Source organism: Manis javanica, chromosome 4 (assembly GCF_040802235.1).
Source record: "Manis javanica isolate MJ-LG chromosome 4, MJ_LKY, whole genome shotgun sequence".
NCBI lineage: Eukaryota > Metazoa > Chordata > Mammalia > Pholidota > Manidae > Manis > Manis javanica.
Genome location: NC_133159.1, coordinates 113,287,629 through 113,305,358, shown reverse-complemented (window position 1 = coordinate 113,305,358; position 17,730 = coordinate 113,287,629). Strand labels below are relative to the sequence as shown.

Below are 17,730 nucleotides of genomic sequence, written 5' to 3'. Positions count from 1 at the left end.
CGTAGCATCTAGGAGCAAAAATGTACATATGGTTCCCTTCACCAGACAAAAGACACTCCTTTGACTAAACCAGGGGCCACCAAACTCAGCCAGCCAGCCAGGGATGGTTGGTTCGGGTTTGTTTGTTTGTTGTTGGTATTTTTTCACATTTTTAAAGGGGCATAAATGGAACAAAAATATGAAACAGAGATTGTATGTGGCTGGAAAGCCTAAATATTTACTATCTGACCCTTTACAGAAAGAGCTTGACGATCCTGGGACTAGATTATCATGTTAAGGGTTTGTTTTTAGGTAAAAAGAAAGCAGGTGATGTGACGTGGGGAGGATGGGGGAGCTCGGCAGGAGCAGCAAACTTCCCGCCCCCAGCAGAACTTCTGCACCTGTCACTCTAAGTGATGACGTGGCTCCCACGACAAACCTCTGCAGTAACAGGGGGCGCAGAGCTGAGACTCGCCACCTGCCTTGCCTCAGCTGAGTCACCGCGTCACAGAACGCTTCTGGACACCCACCAGCAGGCTCTAAGTTGGCCTGGGGACTGAACACTGAGTCAGTCACAGGAGTTTGTTTCCTGGAAAACTTACTTTGAGATGAAAACAGGCCACAATGGGCAGTTTCTTCATGGTCAGCTGTTTAGTGGACTCCTGGTAGCTATGGCAACCACTGCACTTGATCTTGGCACTGCTTCCTAAGTGCTCCGGTCTGGTGAATCTACGATTTAGAAAACATGTTTTTAGGAAGAAAATGGCAGGGGTAAAGGAAAGAAAAGAGTTAACTTTATCACTTTTAACAGGTCAATTTTCCTACAAAACCACACAATTTCTTCATCTTTTCATTTTAGCACTTTAATAAAAATTTTTTCAATGAAATCTGATGAAACAGTAATTTTCTAACTACCATAAGACCCAGCAATCGAATTTGTCCCAGAAAATGAAAAGTGTATTCATACTAAAACTGTGCACGAATGTTTTTTAGCAGCTTTATTCCTAATAGCCCCAAACTGGACACAACCCAGATGTCCTTCACTGGGTAAATGATTGAACAAGCTGTGATATACAACACACGGAATACTAGTCAGTGATAAAAAGGAACTATTGGTATACGCAACCTGGATGAACCTCCAGAGGATGATGATGAATGAAAAAAGCCAGTCTTGAATGGTAACATGTTATATGATTCCATTTGCATAACATTATCAAAATGTGCAATTTGCAGAGGTGGACACCAGATCCCCCTGTCAGGGCTTAAGGAGGCAGTAGTGGTGGGAGGGCAGAGGTGTGGCTGTGAGGGATCCTGGTGATGCAAATGCCCTGCATATCGTCAATATCCTGGTGGCTGTGTTCCATATCCTGGTTGTGATATGGAAAGAAAATTTTGTAAGATGTTCCCACAGGGGAAAACTGGGTTTTTAAAAACTACATGGGACCTCTCTGCATTTGCAATTTCATACATGAACGGGATACTACAATTATCTCAAAATAACAAGACTAATTTAAAAAAAAATAGAGAGAGACGTTTGGAGAGATGGTGATTCTCCACTGATGAAGCTCCATTACAAGACAGAATGGCCGCGCTGGGTAAGCCAGCAAGCATTTCTGGCACAGTCGCAGCTACCAAAGATAAAACCCGTAAAGCAGATGTTTCCACACAGTTCATGCCGGATTTTTAAAGCTTAAAGCTGAAAAACAAACAGAAAATTCAATCTTCACAATGGGGTTTGGACATCCTGGCTTATCCTTAGGAACCATCTTCTAAGCAGGGCCAGACAACGGCCTCTGAACAGAGCTGGCCCAGCCTTGCCTGAGAGGCTCCCAGAAGCGAAGTGTGAGAACAGGTAGGCCTGGTCGGGGAGGCAGTCGGGGGCGAGGCATCTGGAGCCGGCTCACTATGACCTGCAGGACTAGCCCACAAATGCGATCAGCAAAATCCAAGTGTGGGAAATTCTCCGGACAAATGACCCTGTCTTTTCAACACAGAAATGGCAAGAAAGAAAAGCACAGACTTACAAGACCAACCAAGCAAACTTAACATGTGGACCTAGTTTGGATCCTGACTTGAACTAATTGTAAAAAAATAGCTTCTAAAAAATAGAGGCAGTTTGAACACTGACTGGACACCTGATTGGAGAAGAATGTGCCCCTGTGACACTGTACATAATCTGACTTTCCAGCTCAAACAGTTGTGCCCCAACCACACTCCTCAGGACACCAAGAACCACAGCTGCTCCTCCAACTTCTTGGCCAGCTTCCTCCGTCAGTCAGCCACCACCAGAGCAGGGACAAGTACTTGGACATGTGTCACTGTGGGGCAGAGAGGACAGGGCACAGCAAGCCCTTGCTTTTAGAAGTGAAGTCCAATGCCAACCCACAGCTAAAATCAGGCAGAGGACTCCACCTGGCTCTCCAGGATGCGGAGCGCTAAGCAGGTGTGACAGATACCACACACTCCCTTGCCACAACCTGGCTACACGAACGCTTCCTTTAAGGAGCCCATGGGCACACCGACGACTCAGAGGCTTCCATGACAAATGCAGAGTGCTGTGGCAAGCCAAGCTGGACTTGGGGTGTGAGCATCCCAATAATCCTCAAAGCTTGGCTCACATGCTTCACGTCAATTATATTCACTTTGCTATTATCAATTAAGCAACTGATCAATAAGCACACTGCTTTTCATGACAATATTTAAAAATATTTTTTAAAATTTACACCAGTGCAGTGTAAAATGCTCAAAGTAACCTTCTAATGTTTTCTCACTTTTTATTCTTCTGGAAGTTTCTGATCATTTGTTATTTTCCTTCCCGTGTGTAGTGCCTGCATGTTCAACTACAACAGCTTCCAGAACCCATCTCTGCCAAACTATGCCACCTTCCTACCAGCAGAATGTCAACCAAACCTGCTTCAGTGCTGCTGGACATGAGAATCTGACTTCAAATTCGCGTAATTATAAATAAAACAATTATGGTAGGAAGAGGGCACCCAACCCATATGCCTTCTCAAATATCTATCAACGCCTCCCTCCCCTCCCCTTTGGAGAACCCTAAGCCTGGGAGGAGGCAGGGCCCACCTTCCCTTTATGGAGTTCACCACAAAAGCCAGGTATTTGCTGTCCCGCCCACCAGCAGCGAGGGCAGGAGCTGGCAGCCTGCTATCTCTGAACCAGGACTCTGCATCTGGACAATCATTCTGCGGAAGCAGCCAGGGGAAATACCTGTCCTGCAGAACAGCAGCTTAACGGCACCGGGGCAGGGAGCCCAGCGGCAGGCTGCGAGCTTCCAGACATCGGTCACCAAGCCTCTTGTGGTTACTGCCTGTCTGCTGAGCAGGGTTCTCCTTCCCCTTCCTGGGGACTCTATATACCACCCCGTATCCCTTCCTGCTTAAGGTCACCAGAGTCAGTTTCTGCCATTTGCAACCTTATAAGGCCTCTCACCCAGAAAATGCAGGCAGTGCTCAATGTCGTCACCATGCCCAGGGCTACAGGGGAACCCAAAGACAGCTGGAGACACTCTCCTCCCCTGAAGGGGTTGCCCTCCCATCCAGATTGAGACCACAGGGCTAAAAAAGCAGCACAAAGCTATTGCCAAGTTCAGGTGCACCACGGGGCCGGTACAGAAAGGACCATGGAAACCCCAGGAAGCAGCCAGCTTTGCCAAATGGTGCCACAGGCCTGGAAAAGTTCCCATGGTCCCACTGAGTCCACCTCCTCCAGGAACAGTTCCAAGGGCACAGTGTGAGCACTCCTGCAAGGAGGCCACCATGGGGCGACGGCCACTGAGCCACCCCACAGTGCTCACCGCATCAAACACTAACTCAGTCTATAGCTACAAAATCACATGTACCTCAAGTTCCTCCCATCAGCTTTGTAATCTATGCTCAGTATAACTTGAAACCAACCCTTTGCTGTTAATAAAAGCTGGACACAAACACACTCCACCTTTTCTCAGCCACTTGGGTGCTGACTCAGCACACCAGTCCATACCACAGGACTATGCATTTCAGTTTGCCAAGCGAGGTTTCTCCCTCATTGCTTGCTCTGTGGCCAAAGTTTCAAGTTAACTGAAATTTAGAACTAAATCTAATTTACTTGATGACTAGGATTTTATTTTTGTTTCTTGTTTTGGTTTTATTTGCTTGTTTTCCAAATTAAAAATTTGGTACCCCATTTATATGTGGACCTACCAGTGTAACAAAAGATGGTCCTTTTTAAAATTCTAAACATGAACTTTTGGGCCTGCTGACTATGCATCAAGATAAAACCCAGAACAATCATCCCTCCCTGTAAGTGCAGAACACCACAAGTATGTTTCCATCCCCCTTAGAGGAGGCCGGGCCAAGGCGGGAGGGGCCGCTCTTCTTGGCTGGAACCCAAAGCAAATTATTAGCCACAGAGGGAATGAAGCTTTTTCTGCCCTTTGGCCCTCCATTAACTCATACAGGCAGCAGGGTGGAATAGCAGCGGCAATGCAGACACCCTACAATGCAAAGCCAGGTGGACAGACATTTCCCATCATCATGCAAAAATGTGAGAAACCATTATGAGCCCGAGTGCCCACTGCACCCCAGCTGTAGGCTGACCTGTCTTTTCTCTGTTCTATATGGAACTTGTGAAAGGAAACACTATCAGGGCCCTGAGTTTATTAGGACTTCACTCAGATCAGTAACTTCTCTGAACAGCCCCAAGGCAGGGAGAGACCCTCTCTTTCTTGAAACTGCCAGCAGGTTTCTTACCTTCGCAAGCAGTCGGTGAGAGTGGTGGTTCCCGACATGTGGCTTTCCCCATTCACCACACTGCCCTCGCTTCCGGGACTCAGGGGCCAGAACGGGGTAGAAGAGCCAGGCAGGTCAAGGCTGATGTCCCAAAAGGGGTCAATGGTGGTGGAGACACCACTGGAAGCAAAGGGAGATGGACACACGTGAGCCTGACAGCCCTGGGGAGCCCCAGAGCAGCTGATGCCAGAGCAGATCTCAACCTCCTTTCACAGCTCTGCCATTTTAGTCAAATACATGGAAGGTCAGAAAAAGCAGATGTGTTCTCACACCCTGCACATCCCGGGCTCCCAAGTTGGCCCCAGGGAGGGACAGTGTGTATACCACTAAGGTAAAGGCTGGTCCTAAAGCATGTTTCCCAATCCGAAAGGCCATCACAGTCACTCTGGAAATTTTTGAAAAATATAAACTCCTGGGCCCCACATCCAAAGACTTTGAACTGACAGCAGAGCATCTGAGAGCTACAGATTCTTTGCCTGGGGCTGGAAACTGCCAGCCTAGTGGTCCTGCAGTCCCAAGCACACCTTGCACAAGAGCGCACACTGGCTGGCCTGGCGTAAGCTCAATGGCATTCAGTGTTCTGTTTAGCAAAGCAATTCCTTCCTGGAGACTTATTTTACAACACACAAAAAGGAAACTCAGATTGGGCAGTTTACTACAGGTATTTAAATAGGACATAAATGAGAGACAACCTCCTGTTAATGGAATTCAGTAGTATGAGGCCAAACCATGGGTCTAAACACGGCTGGGAGCGATAGCCATGAGGATGTGGGTGACAACAGAACAGCAGGTGACAATCCATTATAAGCTCTGAAATAACCTTAGTTGATCAAGGCCAGGGTTTTCAAGAAACATAAGTGGAACAGAAGACACCACAGGGCACTGAGATTGAATGGGTCTTCCTGAAAGTAAGAGGCCTTGAGCTCTGAGCAGAGACAACACACGTAAGTAGTTAGGGATACTACTTTGGAGAAAATGGAAAAGGAGACTGTAAAATAATTAAAACCGACACTTTGGAACTTGTATGTCACATATGTGCCTTATGTGGGTGAGACGTTTCCGATGGGGGCTCTTAGTTGGCTCCTGATGTCGGGACCCTCAGGAAAGCAGAGGTGGGGGGAAGACTCCAAAGTACAGGTTGCAGGGTGTGCACAGTGACAAGACGGCCCCAGTACACAGGGTTGCCCCTGGGTACTCCTGCCCGGATGCCCTCCAGCCCGGGTCTTCCTGCCGAGCTATTCCACTCAACACAAGCTTGCGCACGGCTACTGAAGATTCTGCTTCTCCTGATTGCTGCTGCAGGTGCTCTGGTGTGTGAGTCACACCACCTTCTGGCTCCCTCATCACCAAAAACGCTCAACTGGGGTGGCAGCAGCTAAATAAACTCCAGGCCCCAGGCCTATAAAGACTTTAAGAACATCCCAGAACACAAGCCTCACTGCCTGAGCCTGATGCTCCATAGGCAGCAGCCACAGCGGCTTCAGCCACCCCCACAGCAATCAGCACCCCGCGGGCACTTACTGGCAGACCTGACAGGTGACGTCCGACTGCAGGCCGCCTGTGAAGATCTGGTCGATGATACAGTTGCAGTGGTTGGGATTGCTGGCTTTCTTCCCATTGTCGTCGCCTGCGGAGAGACCACAGCGGTGATGCTCTAGGCACCCCGAGGTCAGCAGTCCCCCACAAAGGCGCAGCGGAGCCAAGTGCCCATGTGCTCCCACGGCCAGGAGACGCGAGGACCAACGGGACGACCCTGCAGCTTCTTCTGACTTTTGTCTTTTTCTCATGCCCCAGATCTGCTCAGGCTCTTTCTTGGCACCAAAATATATCTGATGCCCAGAAACTGGGGAGTTACAGACCCCTTTTCAAGGATGGAACAACTGAAGACACAGTTCCAGTGAGGAGGCCTGACAACCCCGGGGAAGCCCTCCTACCTCAGGACTAGATGGGAACATGCCCCTGCGTCGGAGCAACATCATGGCAGGACCCCTGCTGCTGGTCTTTCTCACCTGCTCCTGCATTTGGGAGTAGCTAACTCCCATCCCTGGCTGCCTAGTCCATAGGCAGTTCATTTATGTACCTCTGTGTAGGCGTACAGACATAAAACCACACGGTGGCCACAACACATTATACACCTCATTCCACATCCTACATAATGCTCATTAAACTAGACAAAAGGGATGCCATCCATATATATTACATACCAGAAAAGTCAGATTATGGCTACTGGATCTTCTAACAGTGGTTGCCTAGAGAGAGTGGGCGGAAATGCTACCAGAAGCGCTTCTAATTCATGGGATACAATGCTAGGATGTGGATGAACACAGAAAGATGTAAAGAAAAAGCAGCTGAAAGATACCTGATGATAGCAGCTTCATGAAACAACACTCAACCAAGTGCATGGTAGGCCTGGCTGCACGCCTCCCCATGTGCTCTGGACTACCAACCCACGGGTCCCAATTCTGCTGACTGTGCTTCTAACGGGAGGGGCCTTCCATTTCTTCTCAGACATTTCAAATGGATCATCAGAGTAGATCACAACACTTCCATCATTTTGGTCATACAAACATTTAACAGAAATGCATTTTCAAACAGTTGATTTTTATAACACATTCATGCTTACGACAGATGTCTCTTAATTATTCTCAAGTGCTGGGAGTAACAGATCAGTAATCCTTCACAGTGCTTCTCTTCTGTGTGTTACACTTTATACTAGGAAACCAAACCTTAGCCAAACTATTAAGCAATGTTTATTTCGTTCCCAGGGAAAATATTAAAAGGATCATGTGTATTTTTTCAGGAGAAAAAACTGAAGTACAAATAAAAGCTAGGATCCAAAGCGTGACAGCCGATCCCAGTAAGCCTGTTTTGAGGCTGGCCTGTCTCTGAGCTGTGATTCCAGAATGCACAGGGCACCACACAGCAGCCCAGCACCAGGCCACTAAGGAGCAGCAGGAGCCATGCCACAGCCGCACCAAGCAGGACGCTACTCTCCATGAGGGTGACCCCAGTGAACTGTCACCCACAGCCACCTGCACTGGGGAGGTCACAGGTGATCGTGTGACTGCCAGCAGCACAAGTTGGTAACAGTCGAGACTGTACTATGTGAACAAGTGGAGACCCACTAGGAACAAAGCGTCCCCTGAACTTACCCCAGACCCAGCAAGGAAACACCAGAGAGCTCTCAGGTGGCTCTGACCCATGCTCAAGCTTGAGAATCACCATTCAGCTGATGCCTGTGATGGTGCAGTTCAAACTGGAAGCCCGCAGTGCAAGGGTGGAAAAGAAACCACACTCGCTGTTATGCAGGCCTCATCTCCAGCCCCAAGAGCTGCTGCGTGCTGCACCACCCCACCCCCAAACCAACAAAACCTGTATGTATCTGGGTATCCCACTGAGGCCACCACCCCTTGGGCCAGGTGGTGGGACTATATTATGGGAGAAGCCAAGTTCCAGTGAAATCCTAAGAGACACTTTAAAACAAAAGGCCCGATCTCAGGGCCAAGATGGCAACATGAGTAAAGCAGCAGAAATCTCCTCCCAAAACCATATTTATCTATGAAAATATAACAAAGACAACTCTTCCTAAAATAAAGACCAGAGGACACAGGACAACATCCAGACCACATCCACACCTGTGAGAACCCAGGGCCTCGCGAAGGGGGTAAGATACAAGCCCCGGCCTGGCGGGACCCGAGCACCCCTCCCCTCAGATCCCAGAGGGAGGAGAGGAGTCAGCAGGGAGGGAGAAGGAGCTCAGGACTGCTGAACACCCAGCCCCAGGATTCCGGACCAGAGCACAGACACACTGCATGCGTGCGGTCCTGCATACTAGGGAAACAGGGCGGCAGGACCAGTGAGCGGGTGCCTGAGACTGACGTCAGAGAACAAAGAAACGGGACCGTCTTTTTTTTTTTTTCTTGGGGAGAGCTTTTTGGAAGCCTTAAAGGGACACGGACCCCAATACTAGGGAAACAGGGCAGCAAGACCGGTGAGCGGGTGCCTGAGACCGGCGCCTGAGGACAAAGAAAATTGCACGTTTTTCCTTTTTCTTTTAAAATTATTTAATTTTTTTTTCTTTTGTTGTTGCTGCTGTTGTTTTGGTTTGGAGAGTGCTTTTTGGAAGTCTTAAAGGGGCAGGGCAGGATACTTAGTGAAGAGGCAGGGAATCTGGGGATATCTGGGCACTCTAACCCCCTGGGCAGGAAGGAGCACAGACGCCCCTTACGGAGATAAATAGCCTCCCGGCCGCTCCTCCTCCAACGGGGCTCCACCATTTTGGAGGAGCCGCAGGAACCAGGCCACGCCCAAAGCAACATCAGAGATAACTCCATAGCAACTGAGCAGGAAGCAGAAGCCCTGTCTGCGCACAGCTGCCAAGCACAAGCAACTAGAGGTCACTATTCTCCCAGAAGAGGAAGGCCACAAACCAACAAGAAGGAAAGCTCTCCCAGCTGTCACTCGTACCAGCTGTGCAAACTATCTCTATCACCATGAAAAGGCAAAACTACAGGCAGACAAAGATCACAGAGACAACACCTGAGAGGGAGACAGACCTAACCAGTCTTCCTGAAAAAGAATTCAAAATAAAAATCATGAACATGCTGACGGAGATGCAGAGAAAAATGCAAGAGCAATAGGATGAGATGCAGAGAAAAACGCAAGAGCAATGGGATGAATTCTGGAGGGAGATCACAGATGTCAGGAAGGAGATCACAGAAGTGAAACAAACCCTGGAAGGATTTATAAGCAGAATGGATATGACGTAAGAGGACATTGAAGGAATAGAAACCAGAGAACAGGAACATATAGAAGCTGACATAGAGATAAAAGGATCTCCAGGAACGAAACAATACTAAGAGAACTATGTGACCAATCCAAAAGGAATAATATACGTATTATAGGGAAACCAGAAGAAGAAGAGGAAAGGGATACAGAGTGTCTTTGAAGAAATAATTACTGAAAACTTCCCCAAACTGGGGGAGGAAATAATCTAACAGACCACGGAATTACACAGAACCCCCAACAGAAAGGATCCAAGGAGGACAACACCAAGACACATAGTAATTAAAATGGCAAGGATCAAGGACAAGGAAAGTTTTAAAGGCAGCTAGAGAGAAAAAGGTCACCTATAAAGGAAAACCCATCAGGCGAACATCAGACTTCTCGACAGAAACCCTACAGGCCAGAAGAGAATGGCATGATATATTTAATGCGATGAAACAGAACAGCCATGAACCAAGGATACTGTATCCAGCACGACTATCATTTAAATATGATGGCAGGATTAAACAATTCCCAGACAAGCAAAACCTGAGGGAATTTGCTTCCCACAAACCACCTCTACAGGGCATCTTACAGGGACTGCTCTAGATGGGAGCTCTCCTAAAAAGAGCACAGAACAAAACACACAACACATGAAGAATGGAGGAGGAGGAATAAGAAGGGAGAGAAGAAAACAATCTCCAGACAGTGTATATAACAGCTCAATAAGTGAGCTAAGTTAGGCAGTAAGATACTAAAGAGGCTAACCTTGAATCTTTGGTAACCAAGAATCTAAAGTGTGCAATGGCAATAAGTACATATCTCTCAATAGTCACCCTAAATGTAAATGGACTTAATCCACCAATCAACAAAAGACACAGAGTAATAAAATGGATAAAAAAGCAGGGCCCATACATATGCTGCTTACAAGAAACTCACCTCAAACCCAAAGACATGCACAGACTAAAAGTTAAGGGACAGAAAAACATATTTGAGGCAAAGAACAGTGAGAAGAAAGCAGGGGTTGCAGTACTAATATCAGACAAAATAGGCTTCAAAACAAAGAAAGTAACAAGAGATAAAGAAGGACATTACATAATGATAAAGGGCTCAGTCCAACAAGAGGATATAACCATTCTAAATATATATGCTCCCAACACAGGAGCACCGCATATGTGAAACAAATACTAACAGAACTAAAGAGGGAAATAGACTGCAATGCATTCATTTTAGGAGACTTCAACACACCACTCACCCCAAAGGATAGATCCACCAGGCAGAAAATAAGTAAGGACACACAGGCACTGAACAACACACTAGAACAGATGGACCTAATAGACATCTATAGAACGCTACATCCAAAAGCAACAGGATATACATTCTTCTCAAGTGCACATGGAACATTCTCCAGAATAGACCACATACTAGCTCACAAAAAGAGCCTCAGTAACTTCCAAAATATTGAAATTCTACCAACCAATTTTTCAGACAACAAAGGTATAAAACTAGGAATAAATTCTACAAAGAAAACAAAAAGGCTCACAAACACATGGAGGCTTACCAACATGTTTCTGAATAATCAATGGATCAATGAACAAATCAAAATAGAGATCAAGGAATATATAGAAACAAATGACAACAACACAAAGCCCCAACTTCTGTGGGACGCAGCGAAAGCAGTCTTAAGAGGAATGTATATAGCGATCCAGGCACACTTGAAGAAGGAAGAACAATCCCAAATGAATAGTCTAACATCACAATTATCGAAACTGGGAAGAGAAGAACAAATGAGGCCTAAAGTCAGCAGAAGGAGGGATATAATAAAGATCAGAGAAGAAATAAACAAAATTGAGAAGAATAAAACAATAGCAAAAATCAATGAAACCAAGAGCTGCTTCTTTGAGAAAATAAACAAAATAGATAAGCCTCTAGCCAAACTTATTAAGAGAACAAGAGAATCAACACAAATCAACATAATCAGAAATGAGAATGGAATAATCACGACAGACTCCACAGAAATATAAAGAATTATTAAAGACTACTATGAAAACCTATATGCCAACAAGCTGGAAAACCTAGAAGAAATGGACAACTTCCTCGAAAAATACAACCTCCCAAGACTGACCAAGGAAGAAACACAAAAGTTAAACAAATCAATTACGAGCAAAGAAATTGAAACAGTAATCAAAAAACTACCCAAGAACAAAACCCGGGGCCGGACGGATTTACCCCAGAATTTTATCAGACACACAGAGAAGACATAATACCCATTCTCCTTAAAGTGTTCCAAAAAATAGAAGAAGAGGGAATACTCCCAACCTCATTTTATGAAGCCAACATCACCCTAATACCAAAACCAGGCAAAGACCCCACCAAAAAAAGAAAATTACAGACCAATATCCCTGATGAATGTAGATGCAAAAATACTCAATAAAATATTAGCAAACCGAATTCAACAGTATATCAAAAGTATCATACACCATGACCAAGTGGGATTCATCCCAGGGATGCAAGGATGGTACAACATTCGAAAATCCATCAACATCATCCACCACATCAACAAAAAGAAAGACAAAAACCACATGATCATCTCCATAGATGCTGAAAAAGCATTCAACAAAATTCAACATTCATTCATGATAAAAACTCTCAGCACAATGGGAATAGAGGGCAAGTACCTCAGCATAATAAAGGCCATATATGATAAACCCACAGCCAACATTATACTAAACAGCAAGAAGCTGAAAGCGTTTCCTCTGAGATCGGGAACTAGACAGGGATGCCCACTCTCCCCACTGTTATTTAACATAGTACTGGAGGTCCTAGCCACGGCAATCAGACAAAACAAAGAAATACAAGGTATCCAGATTGGTAAAGAAGAACTTAAACTGTCACTATTTGCAGATGATATGATATTGTACATAAAAAACCCTAAGGACTCCACTCCAAAACTATTAGAACTGATATCGGAATACAGCAAAGTTGCAGGATACAAAATTAACACACAGAAATCAGTAGCTTTCCTATACACTAACAATGAACCAATAGAAAGAGAAATCAGGAAAACAATTCCATTCACAACTGCATCAAAAAGAATAAAATACCTAGGAATAAACCTAACCAAAGAAGTGAAAGACCTATACCCTGAAAACTACAAGTCACTCTTAAGAAAAATTAAAGGGGACACTAACAAATGGAAACTCATCCCATGCTCATGGCTAGGAAGAATTAATATCGTCAAAATGGCCATCCTGCCCAAAGCAATATACAGATTTGATGCAATCCCTCTCAAATTACCAGCAACATTCTTCAATGAATTGGAACAAATAATTCAAAAATTCACATGGAAACACCAAAGACCCCAAATAGCCAAAGCAATCCTGAAAAAGAAGAATGAAGTAGGGGGGATCTCACTCCCCAACTTCAAGCTCTACTACAAAGCCATAGTAATCAAGACAATTTGGTACTGGCACAAGAACAGAGCCACAGACCAGTGGAACAGTTAGAGACTGCAGAAATTAACCCAAACACATATGGTCAATTAATATTTGATAAGGGAGCCATGGACATACACAATGGCGAAATGACAGTCTCTTCAACAGATGGTGCTGGCAAAACTGGATAGTTACGTGTAGGAGAATGAAACTGGACCATTATCTAACCCCATATACAAAAGTAAACTCAAAATGGATCAAGGACCTGAATGTAAGTCACGAAACCATTAAACTCTTGGGAAAAAACATAGGCGAAAACCTCTCAGACATAAACATGACTGACCTCTTCTTGAACATATCTTCCCGGGCAAGGAAAACAACAGCAAAAATGAACAAGTAGGGCTATATTAAACTGAAAAGCTACTGTACAGCAAAAGACACCATCAATAGAACAAAAAGGAACCCTACAGTATGGGAGAATATATTTGAAAATGACACATCCGATAAAGGCTTGACGTCCAGAATATATAAAGACCTCACACACCTCAACAAACAAAAAACAAATAACCCAATTAAAAAATGTTCTCTAAAACAGAAATACAGACGGCCAAGAGACACATGAAAAGATGCTCCACATCGCTAATTATCAGAAAAATGCAAATTAAAACTACAATGAGGTATCACCTCACACCAGTAAGGATGGCTGCCATCCAAAAGACAAACAACAACAAATGTTGGCGAGGCTGTGGAGAAAGGGGAACCCTCCTACACTGCTGGTGGGAATGTAAATTAGTTGAATCATTGTGGAAAGCAGTATGGAGGTTCATCAAAATGCTCAAAACAGACCTACCATTTGACCCAGGAATTCCATTCTCAGGAATTTACCCTAAGAATGCAGCAATCAAGTTTGAGAAAGACAGATGCACCTCTATGTTTATCGCAGCACTATTTACAATAGCTAAGAATTGGAAGCAACCTAAATGTCCATCGGTAGATGAATGGATAAAGAAGATGTGGTACATATACAATGGAATACTACTCAGCCATAAGAAGAGGGAAAATCCTACCATTTGCAGCAACATGGATGGAGCTGGAGGGTATTATGCTCAGTGAAATAAGCCAAGCGGAGAAAGAGAAATACCAAATGATTTCACTCATCTGAGGAGTATAAGAACAAAGGAAAAACTGAAGGAACAAAACAGCAGCGGAATTACAGAACCCAAAAATGGACTAACAGGTACCAAAGGGAAAGGAACTGGGGAGGATGGGTGGGCGGGTAGAAGAAAGAGGGTATTAAGATTAGCATGCATGGGGGGGAGGGAGAAAGGGGAGGGCTGCACAACACAGAGAGGACAAGTAGTGATTCTACAACATTTTGCTATGCTGATGGACAGTGACTGTAATGTGGTTTATAGGGGGGACCTGGTATAGGGGAGAGCCTAGTAAACACAGTATTCATGTAAGTGTAGATTAAAGATAAAAAAAAAAAAGAAAGAAAAGGGGGATTACTCCTTGATAGGATAAAACTAATGGTAAATCAAAGATTAACACATGCTTTAAATATCCTTAATTTTTATCACTTAAGGGGTGTCAGATGATCAGCTATGGAGGTACACTTTTCTGATAATATTCCTTTCTCTTAATTAACAAAAAGAAAAGCAGTTCCCGTATGGTGACCTCCAATGAGTTCTACACAATGGTATAAAGGGCATATCAAAGTGTGGGCAAAGAGTCTGTTTGTTTTTATACAGAAGATCAAAGCCTAATTTGCCTACCCAGAAAATGAACTAAGATACGATATGAAGAACTTCCAGCATCAGCACTCTCTGGAAGACTCATACCAGAAGATGATCATCAAAAAACCTCCACAAAGATCCAGGCGATGCTGCAGTTGGAGCTGCATCCATCCCACCGTTTCCTGAACTTGCCATTGGAATGAAGGAGATATCTAAGCTGGCCTGTGCATACAGTAAAACAACAAATTTGACTGGATCTGTACTGTTGGAACTCAACCAAGAATTAGGAGAAGCGCAAGTTGTAGCACTTCAAAATCTTATGACTACAGACTATCTACGGTTAAAAGAGCATATGGGATGTGAACAGTTCCCAGAAATGGGTTGCTTTAATTTGTCTGATTTCTCTCAGACTGTTCAAGTACAGTTGGACAATATCCAGCATATCATAGACAAATTTTCACAAATGCCTAGGGTGCCTAACTGGTTTTCTTGTCTTCACTGGAGATGGCTGGTAATTATAGACCTGCTTTGTTTATGTAACTGTATTCCTATTATGTTAATAGGTGTGCGCAATTTAGTTAGTAGTTTATAACCTATACATGCTTAAGTTACTCTACAAGAAGATATGTCAAAGAAATAATCAATCCTCCCATGTTTTCTTCCATCTGCTACCTCTATGGCTTTTCTTCTTCCTTCCTAATTACAACCCTTAAATAGAATTCGTTCCTCATATCGAATTTACCGAGTATTGTAATTCCTCCAAGTGGTAAAGATACCTCAAGACAAATGCTGGGCATAGAAGCCACAAGGCATAAATATGCAAAGAAGTAAAAAGCTAACCTTTGCAAACAATATGGCTTCTCTCTCACTTACCAACTTTATATCTCCCTGTATGGCCCTGGAAGATGACTGGTTAGCCAGAGACGGGTAAGATTCCTCAAGGGAGGAACAACCTAAGACAGGCACAGTCGCAGGGGGGCCATCAGGTGAGAAATTGGGGATCAACAGTGGTGAAGCTTAGAACCTCACCCCCTGTTTTGAGAGAAATCTTCTGCATCCATGGATGTTTTATTGCCCTTGTCTAGCTCGGATTAACACATAGTCTACAGGCACACACCTGATCATCTACAATTGCTCTCTTACAACACTAAACTATGTTTTCTACCTTTATCTTGCATCTACCTACCACTTCAGCATTTTATTAAAAATAAAAATAATAATAATAAAGGTAGAAATGTGGGATCCACATATGAATCAAGTATAAAAATCAAACAAATATTCATATTTGACCTGATTGTTTTTAGTTCATAATGCGTGATCAAAACTGAAAGTTTCTGTGATGACTGCCCTTGTACTGTTCACCATGCAAGAACTTATTCACTATGTAAGAATTCGATCACCATGTAAGAACTTGTTCGTTATGCTTGAGAAGATTGGAGACTGACGAGAATTAGGCTTGAGATGGATTAATGATTGTGCATTGAGCATTGACTCCCCTATACAGAATTTTATTGTTGTTAACAACCATTTGATCAATAAATATGAGATGCCCTCTCAAACAAAAAAAGAACAAAAGACCCTTTGTTAGACCCACAAATGCAATGGACTTAGGGTCAGGGAAGTACACGCTGTGCTCAGGCTCAGCTCTGTATTCCCAGCTCTCTCTGGTTCCCAGCTCTCTCTGGCTTTAGAATGACACTCAGGCCTTTTGGAGACACCACAGAGGATGGAGCCAGTTCTGAAGGTCCTGCCGTTTGGAGCCTATCTAGAAGCTTCCAGCCTGCCTTGATAACCCAGTGGAGCCGAAGTCCACCCCCCTCACAAAATCAGGCCAAGGGAACCTGCCAAGGAGAGCAAGCTCACTGTTCACTCTCTGGGTTACAGACCACCCAGTGCCACGGCACTTATACCCAGCAAGGTCGGGATGCAGCTCCCAAACTGCTCCCTCCTCTCTCAGAAACAAACCATGAAGAACCTCTCTGCGGCACAGCAGTGTTCTTCCGACTGGGACATAAACGCAATCAGAACACACGCCACCTGGGCAGTGCTTCAGTGCACACGCCTGCCCTCTGCACCCCCACCCCCAGGAGCCGCACCTTTGCAGTGTCGGTGCAGGACATCCAGGGCTGCAATGAGGAACTCGTGGGCATCCTGCTGCTCGTACCCTGCCAAGTGTCGCGCATGCGTCCACACCAGATGCAGCAACTTGTATGGGATGTGGGGGGACCGGTGCCCTGAGTAGAACTGCTCAGATGGAAAAAGAAACATTTGCAGGAATGACTGATCCTCTCTGAGCACAAAGCACAGAAGAGTATTTAACAGCTGCCTGGAATTTCCTATGGGCTGTTTGCCAATAATGATACTGTTTCACTTTCCTTTTATTTTGCAAGCTGTATTTTTATTTGGACTCATTGTATGTTTTGAGTCTGCATATCATTTTCTCCTTTCCCACCATCTGTTTTCTGCAAATAAGTCAAAATGAGTTATGACATGAATTTGTGAAAACAAACAGATTTGTGCAGTAAAAGGTCAATTTTCCTGTCTATAAATTACACCTTAATAAACCTGAGCCTCAAAAAACACCTGACAGAGATGAGCTGGTATCACCCCAGAGAGGGGGAAATGTGCGCATACACGGCACACTGCAGGCCAGGCCCCCAGTTGTGCCCACCTTCCCCTTTTCTGGTCCGACAATCCTTTCCAGCTGGTTCACTGCTATGGCCCCACAGTTATGGTGTGGGTAGACAGAGAATGGCTCAGGCTAGACCAGGCACCAGCAAACTTGCCTTGAGTGAGTAATCCCACTTTGCAGGCAGATGGTCCTGGCTGCCCCAGTGCTCTGCAGCCAGTGCCCATATGCAAAGTAGGGGGGGTGACAGGGGGCAGGGCAGTCCAATCTGAGTGGTGTAGGACGTCCAATCAAAGGCTACTAACAGAGACACACAGCCAGCCTGCTGGCTCCTGTGCAGACACCTCAAGTCCATCCGGGCCCTCTCAGCAACTGGAGACAAGAGCAGGGGGCAGAGCTACTTT

General features: G+C 45.0%; 1 protein-coding gene across 2 annotated transcripts in view; it reads right to left on the bottom strand.

Annotated features, from left to right (window-relative positions):
• USP22 (ubiquitin specific peptidase 22) overlaps positions 1-17,730 on the bottom strand; it is a 53,672-nt gene that overhangs the window by 5,518 nt on the left and 30,424 nt on the right. For both annotated transcript variants that reach the window (XM_037027267.2, XM_037027268.2), the window contains 4 exons: positions 16,794-16,941; positions 6,285-6,390; positions 4,725-4,883; positions 582-708 (listed from right to left, as the gene is read on the bottom strand). In XM_037027267.2, coding sequence (XP_036883162.1) covers positions 582-708; positions 4,725-4,883; positions 6,285-6,390; positions 16,794-16,941 — 540 coding nt within the window. The remainder of the gene's footprint in view (positions 1-581; positions 709-4,724; positions 4,884-6,284; positions 6,391-16,793; positions 16,942-17,730) is intronic.